The sequence below is a fragment of the Glandiceps talaboti genome, chromosome 7 (genome assembly GCF_964340395.1).
Source record: "Glandiceps talaboti chromosome 7, keGlaTala1.1, whole genome shotgun sequence".
NCBI classification, from domain to species: domain Eukaryota; kingdom Metazoa; phylum Hemichordata; class Enteropneusta; family Spengelidae; genus Glandiceps; species Glandiceps talaboti.
This window is the reverse complement of record NC_135555.1, coordinates 14,468,064-14,478,745: the sequence shown is the minus strand read 5'-3', so window position 1 is coordinate 14,478,745 and position 10,682 is coordinate 14,468,064. Positions and strand designations below refer to the sequence as shown.

The 10,682-nt window shown below is 39.5% G+C and overlaps 2 protein-coding genes across 3 annotated transcripts in view; one reads left to right on the top strand and one right to left on the bottom strand.

Moving 5' to 3' along the window:
• LOC144437754 (cysteine-rich venom protein latisemin-like) overlaps positions 1–10,296 on the bottom strand; it is a 17,516-nt gene extending 7,220 nt beyond the window's left edge. For both annotated transcript variants that reach the window (XM_078126768.1, XM_078126770.1), the window contains exons 1-2: positions 9,874–10,296; positions 698–831 (exon numbers count right to left, since the gene is read on the bottom strand). In XM_078126768.1, the coding sequence (XP_077982894.1) occupies positions 698–831; positions 9,874–10,134 (395 nt within the window). In that variant the 5' untranslated portion in view covers positions 10,135–10,296. The remainder of the gene's footprint in view (positions 1–697; positions 832–9,873) is intronic.
• LOC144437297 (monocarboxylate transporter 13-like) lies at positions 4,241–7,627 on the top strand. The gene is made up of 3 exons (XM_078126221.1): positions 4,241–4,505; positions 5,388–6,428; positions 7,401–7,627. The coding sequence occupies exons 1-3, from the start codon at positions 4,241–4,243 to the stop codon at positions 7,535–7,537; spliced, it is 1,443 nt and encodes a 480-aa protein (XP_077982347.1). The 3' UTR covers positions 7,538–7,627.
• Positions 10,297–10,682: the final 386 nt, after the last annotated feature.

Below are 10,682 nucleotides of genomic sequence, written 5' to 3'. Positions count from 1 at the left end.
AAGTACAGTAGCTGCATGTATTACAGGATTCATGGAAAGCACAGTTTTAAAATGTGCTAACTGGACGGTTTTTTGGGGGTTTTTTGCCAAAAAAAGTGTCAGTCATGACGTGACTGCATAAGGGACGAGTCGCGTCAACTACGTGTTCAGCACTCACTCACTCACTCACTCACTCACTCACTCACTCACTCACTCAGTCACTCACTCACTCAGTCACTCACTCACTCAGTCACTCACTCACTCACTCAGTCACTCACTCACTCAGTCACTCACTCACTCAGTCAGTTTTGTTCATAGCTCTTCACAGAACTCTTCATTAACTATTCGCATCCGTTATAGCGCCCTCACCGGTTACGTTTAAAATCGAGTCCATGTTTACCCTATTTAAGTTTAAATACAGTAATATTTCTGATTGGCATATGACTTTCATCTCTTCTTTAAAACCGCCATAGATGGTTATACAAGCGTCACCAGATTTACTTACATTGTTTCCCAGTCAAGTTACGATGGACATAGCAAATCAGTCATGACAAATTATTAAGGTCGAATGTAATCAATCTGAGTAAGACTATTGAATGTGACGTTGTCAGCAGTCAGTTGCATAGAGATATAAACTTTGAGAAAAAATGAGGTGTCACACAGAAAGCCTCATGTATTAAAAGTTACAGAATAAAGCTGGCATCGACGATCGACTTACCTGTTTTTACCACCTTTCCACATATTCTGGCCAAGTTTATCGTAATCTGACATGTCGTGGTCTGGCTGTCCATGGTCCCACGTACATTCCTCTGCCCAGGTCTGTGCCATGTTAGCCATTTCATCGTGCCAGAACTGACGATAAATACACATATATTACAATACTTTATTACACTAACGTTAACTATATAATTTCCAGTTAGTACTCATCAAGCTGATATTAGCATAATCCAGTTGGACAATTTATGAAGTAAAAGTGTAGAACATTTTTAAAACAAAATAGTATCGGGAAAGAAAGAAAGAAAATATTAAACACGCACGCACGCACGTACTCACTCACTCCTCAGCTCCGTACTCAGTCAGTCACCCACCCTCACCGACCCTTCCTCCCTCCCTCCCTCCCTCCCTCCCTCCCTCCCTCACTCACTCACCCACCCACCCACCCACCCTCACTCACTTACTCACTCACTCACTAACTCACTCACTCACTCACCCACCCACCCACCCACCCACCCACTCACTCACTCACTCACTCACTCACTCACTCACTCGAGAAGATCAAAGCTGGGGAGGGGGACTTGGATGCCAGGCTAGGATGACGTGTAAAACACATCTACCATTTTCACTCACTCACTCGAGAAGATCAAAGCTGGGGAGGGGGACTTGGATGCCAGGCTAGGATGACGTGTAAAACACATCTACCATTTTCATTGAAGTTTTTTTAGGCAGAGAACTACAAGTAATTCTAACACTCTTCACCTACAATGGTTGTACTTTGCACGATGGGGGTCTGGCTGGTTTGCATTGCCATATGCTATTCTTCTTATTGTTGAGAAACTACCATAGGGTGCCGTGATCAGCCATAGAACTCATATGTATAGAACCGTACGTCACGCGACAGTAGGGAGCCCTCCACGACATTCAGGAAAGGGAAGAGAAAGTACGTGTTGTTTGTTCTATTTTCGAATTCATTGTATGATCCTAAATTATCAAATTAGCAACTTATGATGGCCACACATCCATAGACGTCTCAAGCACAGGGGATGGCGATGTTGCTTAAAGTTCACTATTAGAGGGCGACCCGAAGGGCTCTCTGAGTGCCATATGCATCCACCAGTAAACAAAATGACGTCATTCAACACTGACCTCTATTATCTTAGAATCTAGGACAGTGTTAGTCTGTAAGGTATGCCGTGACGGTGCGCCCTCAACCATCGGCCAACCCAGAGAGGAGGCCGGTGAGGGCGAAACGTCACGACGTATCTTACAGTCTAGGACAGTGTCATATCAAGACAAACTCACCTACCGCCATTACTATATTACGCGCTGACTAATACAACTACTAGAGAGGTGTCTATTACAGGTATGTACATGGTTATTTTTGTACAGCTTGGGATCGGCTTGCTAAAACTCGTTCCGAAACTATGGGAGGAAGAGCTGTGCAGCTGTGATAGCTCTGAAAACTACGACTCGTAGGAATCGCACGGGCTTCCACAACTGGGAAACCATAACTACAAGTACGGGCGAGCTGCCAAAAAAAAATCATTTGCTGATCTGAGTTCCCGACTGATAATTATTCTGTCTTCACAATAACCTAATCCGTGCTATTGATGACCTAGCGACGCCGATAGCTGTACACTATTTTAATACCAGTAACATGTAACGCGACCAGCTGTTTTTGTAATGACGCAATGAGTGGCAGCCATGCGCTGTACATTGTCACATTTTTTGTAGTAAAACCATGGACATTCAGAGAGAGTCTCTGTCCAATGTCTATGGTAAAACTACATGGAGGCGCACATACATGTATATAAATCACTTTTGATGTTGTCGTTGTTTTTCTTTACTTGATATGAATTCGACGACGATGTCGAAGTCTCAAATGCTCTCACTGACAGCATGGAGTGGTAGCTCGGGAGGACCTACTAGTACTAGGCCAAAAAAAAATAAAAATCTGGTTCTGGTCAGGGTAAACTTTCTAAAGTGGTGCGACGACGCGCGTTTTTTTTTTTTTCCTAATTTTTTTTTTTTTTGGCAAATTAGTAAATACACATTTTTGACACTTTACATGCTCTCGGAAGATGTCATACAACTCTGGAAGTTGACACTGTTGTATGGCAAGTTTTATACGATGCGGATCAATCATCCATCAGGGCATCACTAGTCACATTTACAAATTTATCTTATCGCCCAGTGATTTGCAGTTATAATCCCGATTTGCAGTTATAATCCCATCCAAGATAATGAGTCTTGCCTTGCAACCACTGTATAATGTCATTGTGCAACTTGCAACGTTAAATAACGAGAAATAGGTCTGTCCAACGGACGTAGAGGAGGCAGTGTTTTCTTTCGAGCACCGTCCATCATCAGTCTGATACGCAGTCTGTATACGGTACGATGTTTGACACGTCTTTCCAACTCATCGCAGATGGAAAGACGTGTCGAACATCGTAGCGCATACATCCAGAGCTAACTGCTTACGCTACAGGAAAATCTTTGTATTCAGAAGGCAGAACGAAACGATCACCAGAACTAAGAACACCTCGAAAGTCAGCTGAATTGATATCAACATTTCGATTGCTCACGACGTACTCAAACTTCTGACATTTTCGAAACATGTGAGCGGTTTACCACCTAGCACAGTGAACACACTATTTCCCGTGATTCCCATCAACCACGCTCATCGTACATATTACGTACACATATCGTACGGGGGATTATGGGTATGCAACAGTACTAGAAGAAAAGGGTACCCGTTACCAAATAGAAGTGCGCCATCACACGAGTTAAATTTTTTCCGCTAGCCTTGCATACAGTGTTGATCGACGGGGAATTGTAAATAAGGAACGGGAAAGCAAAAATTATCGGAAAAAAAAGGATCGACGCGGGGGTATTCAGGGCACGCGCGCGCTGACCAGAACCAGACATATTTTTTTTTTTGGCCCTACCTTCATGCTGTGAGACATGGAGAAAGTTGTGGTTCAAACACAGGGTTCAGCAAGTATATGATTGATTGATTGATTGATTGATTGATTGATTGATTGATTGATTGATTGATTGATTGATCGATTGATTGACCGACCGACCGACCGACCGATCGATCGATCGATCGATCAATTTATTTATTGATTAATTGATTTATTATTTGGTTGAATGGTTGACCGATTGAATGAATTGAATTAGGGATTTTCAGACGAAAGTCGACACATATTTAGGGATTTTTTTTTCATGAAAGAGTGACCAATTTCGATGACACATACGCGTATACTTTTCTTTAGGAGCCCCCCCCCCCCCCCCCCATACCGGCATACATCCTACCATCCATTCGAAAATTAATGACACTTTTTGTCTAAGTGTAATGATGATGTTCCCAGTTATGGTTCCTTAATGCGGGGAATCAATGCTACGACTCGGTCACAAGTAGTAGCTAGCCAGGCATACACCCTAATGATCTATATTTGTGTAGAAGAATCCAACAAAGTTGCAGTCATTCTGTACATCTAATTTATTTGCAGCCGGAGACTAGATATCTGTAAACCATCGAATGGCAGTTAAAGAAGAAAGTCAAGTCACTGAACTTGAACTCGAACCCACCCTGACAACACCGACTTACAGATATGAAGATGATCCACCTGACGGTGGTTGGGGATGGCTGGTCGTTCTTGCATCACACATTGGTCTCTTGTTATCATACGGCAGTTCGGTGTGTTTTGGTCCGTTCATTGTCCGTCTAAATGATTATTTTGATGACGGTGCAGGTGTCATCGGTGGAATAAGCGGCATGGCCATTTTAGTTAGTCAGGCTATAGGTAAGGAGTGAACGATACTATTTACGTGACGTAAGTGCCTTATATTACAAATATATCCCGTTGCTCTTCAAGTTAAGGCCGAAGTACAAATGTTCAAAACGCAAGGGAAATACAACAGTTCTGACGTCGATCGCTATATAATTCGAAGGTCACAGACTTCTCACGTATTTCTAAGATGAACACGAAGATGACCCCTTCTAAAACTACTTTAAAAAGTGATGGGTCGGTCGATCGGTCGCAAGAAAGTTTGTATATGTTGGTGATACTTTCAATTCATAATGATTTTTAACAGTTTGATGTTTTATAAATGACATCAGAAGAATACTATAAACCCTTTATTTTGTAAAAGGGTAAATTGCCAATTTTCGGTGATGAGAAGTGTTTTGCTGCGTCACCACCAATACCATCAGTAACGTTGCGATTTGTTTTATCGGCCATAGAGGGCGTTTATTCAAGCCGTTCAGCCGTATTAAAACTGCATTGCAAGTATTTACCGATATGCAATAAATTGTGTAATGCGTACATTTTTTGTAAACAATTGGACAATTTGTAATTTGTAGAAAAAAATATTTTCGACAACTATATTGACATTCAATGTTTTCTACAGGTAGTAACTTATTATATAATGGCCATATAAACACTCGTCACAACATGATCTTGGATTCCCAAGAAAACACTGACTTACTGATATGACGGGGGTGTATGTATATATATATATATATATATATATATATATATATATATATATATATATATATGTGTGTGTGTGTGTGTGTGTGTGTGTGTGTGTGTGTGTGTGTGTGTGTATTATATCACTTAAGGAATGGTAATGGCAAACTGTGTTTATCCATAATGTTTTATTCAAAATATCTCTTTTTCAAGGTCCTATATCTGCTGCTTTGATGAATCGATACAGCTGTCGAGTTGTCGTCTTTACCGGTGGTGTTATATCGTCTCTCGGTTTTCTGGCAAGTTCGTTCGTAACTGAAGTACATCATCTATACATCACATATGGATTAATCACAGGCCTCGGTTATGGTTTGATTATAACACCGGCCATGGCATTCCCCGCACGGTATTTCAAGAAAAGATATACGTTTGCGAATGGTCTTGCATATGCTGGAAATGCTATAGCTTGGATAGCCATGGCACCTTTATCACAATTTTTCATTGAGATGTACGGATGGCGTGGGGCGATGCTGATATTTTCAGCCATCCAAATGCACGTGTGTTTATTCAGTTTACTTCTCCGACCGCCGCCACAAAAGAGAATCCTTGTAGAGGAAGGATCGGATTTTGAAAAAACAGAACAAGAACTTTTAGTAGTGGGTACTGATACTGATAGGTGTACTTCTAAACATGATAACAGTGACGAAAGTGCTCAGGTATCTGCTGTAAAGACAGAAGATGCTCGTACCTGCATCAGTAACAAACCTTTCAGATCTTGTATAAATTTGTTTGACTTATCATTATTTTTAAACCCACTCTTTGTGTTGCTTTGCATTGACTACGTCATGTTTGCAATGGGCTTCTTTCCAACCATGCTTTTTCTTGTGGCCCGAGCCTTGTCATATGACATCCCTGCACCTCTACCGACATCCTTACTTATGATAACTGGTGCTTCAAGCCTCGTTGGTCGTGTCAGCCACGGTGTCATCATTGATAGTAAGATCATCACTTCCGTACAAGGTCTAGCTGGTGGATTAATGATCTGTGGGCTGATCAACTTGTTCAGCGTTCTTACAACAAGTTATACTGGGTTAGCAATTATGTATGCTGTCTTCGGATTTTCCAATGGTATATATAATCCACTGTCGACGGTCGTTATCAAGGACTTTGTTGGAGTAAAGAAGTTGCCATACGGACAAGGACTGTGTCAAATATTTCGTGGAATTGGTGGATTAATTGGACCTCCAGTAACTGGTAAAAAAGATACTTATTTCACACTACATCATGCTAGTGTTCATTTCAAAATGTTGATTTCAAAACAGCATTTTTGTATTTTGCTTTCTACAACTTGATGTGAACATTACCAACTTTAACACATAAATGATTTTTTTTTATTTCTGTGATAAGTGAACTGGGGTAACCTGAGTCTAAAGTTGTTATAGTTACCAATACACCTCGAGGCCAAAATAGCGTATGAAATCTACAATACAAATAAAACGCAAATTTAATTTTCTTTTACAAATAAGAACCAGTTGCAATGACATGATATGATTTCTGATACAAGTATAGACGCTTCATTAAGAATCATAAACCGTAATGTTTACCTAAGATTGAGCCCGTTTTTCCATCCAAGACCAAACGCCAAAACATTCTAGTGTCACTACGACATCTTGGTAAAAAAAATAGTGTGGTTCCGATATTGGCCAATCTCAAAACAGGGTGGGTAGGTAGGATTTGTTTGTTTTTTATCTTCGAGGATGTAGATCTGTTCAAATGTTCTCTTCATATTTACAGAGGTTAACAAAGACTTCACATCGATGTAATCGCACTTTTCTGTACGACACGCAGGAGACATCGTGTGGCACGGTGCATTCAACCATGTTGTTTTAATCCCACCATCGCGAGCCGATGACGTCTTCAAATCTCTATTTTTCTCGCGCGACTTCGCAATTTTTTTTCTCGATTTTTCGATAATTTTTTCGAATTACCTAAAAGCAAATATGGGTGGCAGTAAAAAAACAAGGTTCGGTCGGGTTACTGGAACCAAACAATTTTTTTGGCCATAATGGTATATTTAAGGATGTTTTTCGAAAATTCGTTAACAAAACGAATTACCGTCTACAGATGACAAGTTTACAATTACAGTATCTTGCTTTAATTTTGTAACATTCATTTATATCAACCACAAGATTCTCAAAGATTTTCCGGTTTTTTCCTATATTACAGGATTGATATTTGATGCCAACCAGAGCTACAACATGTGTTACATATACTCAGGAAGTATGTTGTTCCTAAGTGGTTTCATATTGGTGTTTGTTCCTTGTATTAGAAAATGTCGACCGAAAGAAGAAATTCTTGACTGAGAAGAACAGCTTCATCCTGTATCATAAAACTTTATTTGATTTGTTATATCAAACAAGGTCTTATCTCAGTGTGACAATGTACACACACAAAACATTCATGCTTTTGGAATGGAATGGTCAACAGTACATTCCCCAAAATCACTAGTAGGCAACCGGCTTGTGATGCAAATATACCGGTAATAGTATCCATACGTCACGTGTCAAAATCTACCCTTTGTGCTTTCTTTACAGAAAGACCTTTGGCTTTTACCTAAATTGTTTACTTTAATTCCAACTAAAACTTACAATATTACTCCCTACTAATTCGTAATTTACAGCATTTGACCACGCTTTACAGTTTAATTTTGTAAACGCATTTTTTGTAAATAATATATTCCTCTTGATGGAGAATTAAAATGTACCTTGAACTACTATGATACATACATGTGGCGAGAGACAGACAGACAGACAGACAGACAGGCAGGCAGACAGACAGACAGACAGACAGACAGACAGACAGACGGGCGGAGAGGGGGAGAGAGAGGAAGGTTAGGGAGGAACCGTTTCCCTTCTGATAACGTATGTCAAGTACATTTAGTGGGGGTGTCATGGGAATTATTTCATTGTTTGTATCTTACAATGTCGTTAGAGATAATTCCTGATTCTGTCTGTTGAGAGGCGATGCTATATACATGTATAATATTCCTCTTCGCGTATTGCCAATTACTTACATACAATACTTTATTTTGTTGCCCTAATGGAAAGTATTTAGTTAACAATTGGTGACCCCGGGGGATACTGCATTAACAACGCGAAGTTTTGGAAATGTTTCAAAACTCTTAAATCATCGTTATGAAAGGTCAATAAGTCATATTCCACCATGTATTCTGGTCATATAACTGACAAGCAAGATGTTCAGTCCTTTCAAATATCAAATTTCAATGCATCTGCGTGTTATTGTCTTTTAACATATATGAAACAAAGTTGTATTGTTGAAAAAAAAGTGTTTGATTACAGTGGTACCATAAGTAGAAATTGAAGTAATCCGGTCTGAGTGTACCAGGTGACATAGTTCATAACGATAAGAGTACTGCGTGACCCCGTTTACGTCAGGCACTGTGCGGTCTCATTAACGTTTGTATAAATGTTAGACCAACGTAATTTGCCATATAGTGAGTGGCAACAGGGTTGCTGTCGGTTAAAGGGGCTTAAGCTGAGACTGCGTACGATTATTCTCAGCGTGTGTGCGTGTGTATGTATGTATGTATGTATGTATGTATGTATGTATGTATGTATGTATGTATGTATGTATGTATGCATGTATCTATGTATCTATGTATGCGTGTGTGCGCGTATGTATGTATGTATGTGTGTGTGTGTGTGTGTGTGTGCGTGCGTGCGCGCTTGCTTTTTTTTGCTTTATCTTTGTTTTTATGTTGATTTTGGTACATGTGTATATACTACTTACTGAAGTTTACTTACCATGCATGGTATGTAAACGATTCAGTGACATCATACTTTTATGCTAAAATGACTAGGACATTTGTAATGCCATCAGCTGTACTTACAGCGCACCATCGCAAAAGTAAGTATCGACATTAACATTACGCGGTTACATTTAATCGCAGTTGTATATAAGTACGTCCTTTCACCCCGCGAGTAAAGGAAGCTCACAAAACTTATATAAAGTTAACACTTGCCACTTTCCCGTTTGTTCTAGCATAATTAATGGCAGAAAAAATGACAGTTTATATGTATATTTTATGACACTTTAATAAATAAAAAATGTTTCATTATGATCATTATATTTTCCACCGGTTCGAATAAATATGTGCTAATACTTTGCCCTTATTAACTTAAGATATAATTGAACTGTAGAAGTACTGAGAATATATCATTCTATATATTTGCGGTCGATGACGAAATATAGAGGAACTCAATATGTGTAATTTGTAAACTTGTAAATTGAGATGATGGGAGATGGATATCTGTGGCTTTCCCTTATGATTCAGTGAACGATCAGCGGCTGATTAGCAATGGGAGAGATATTTCACCACAGACCAAAATAAAGTGAAAGAAAATCGCAAAGGAATGCACCATGGATTTAGACAGAGATTAATTTCCCATACATTTGTGGACGATTGAAAAGTTGAACTCTCAATTCGTTGGGATATCTTCTGGATAAATTTATACTTTCATACATACAAATTCATCATTATTATAATAAACAAACGTGTGTTATTTTAAAATAAGCTTATCGATATTTCTAAAACGAAAAACCAATGAAAAGTAAAGTATTACATAAAAATTCTAAAATTATTTTTTCAAGAACGATTAAAAAAATATTAACCACTCACCATATGTTGCATATTTGAAGCTGATGGCTCGACCTGTCTCCGTAGATTGTTATGCGTGTCTAAAATATCTTGAATTTCTCTCTGAGATAACTGATGACTTGATAAAGTGTCTCGACTCCGACGATTGCCTATACTGTCACTACGTCCTCGCTTGACATCGGTTATGGCGAAGGATTTCTTGACTAAAATATCGGAGCATACGTGGTGAGAAAACAAGACACAGAGCAGAGCGACGCCCCGAATGCTGCTTTGGAATTCCATATTTGAACTACACGTATGGCAAAGTGTGGAGAAATTTCAAAGGCTTTGCGATGCGATGGCGTTCGTTTAGCTAGTCAGGCCCTGTCTGCGAAGGAGAGTACTTTTAACAACACGGACTTATATACGGAACTTTCATGATAAATGTCCGAAGGATAAGTGATATGACCACACTCGACTCTGCGTCAAAGTATCCCTGACCTCGCCCAATCCGGGGTCTTCGACCTCCGACACAAAGTGTATACGGAGAAAGTGTAATGAATAAGTATTGGGTGGGCGAGGGCATGATACTCAGAACTCCCTGTCCTCTAGGTGTAATGCGATCTTCCCATCTATTATGTGCATTGTCGAAATGACATACACCCACTGTCGAGAATTTGAAAGACATAAACAACAGGCTGTGCGCTTTCATCACGAATTTTTCGCGATACTATTACTAACTAAAATGTTTCATAAAGGCGAATATGATAACCCGGAAGTAAAATACAGTCGACTGCTTGGATATTTCTTAAAAGTCCTTGAAGCAAACAAATAAATGGCCACATTCATGA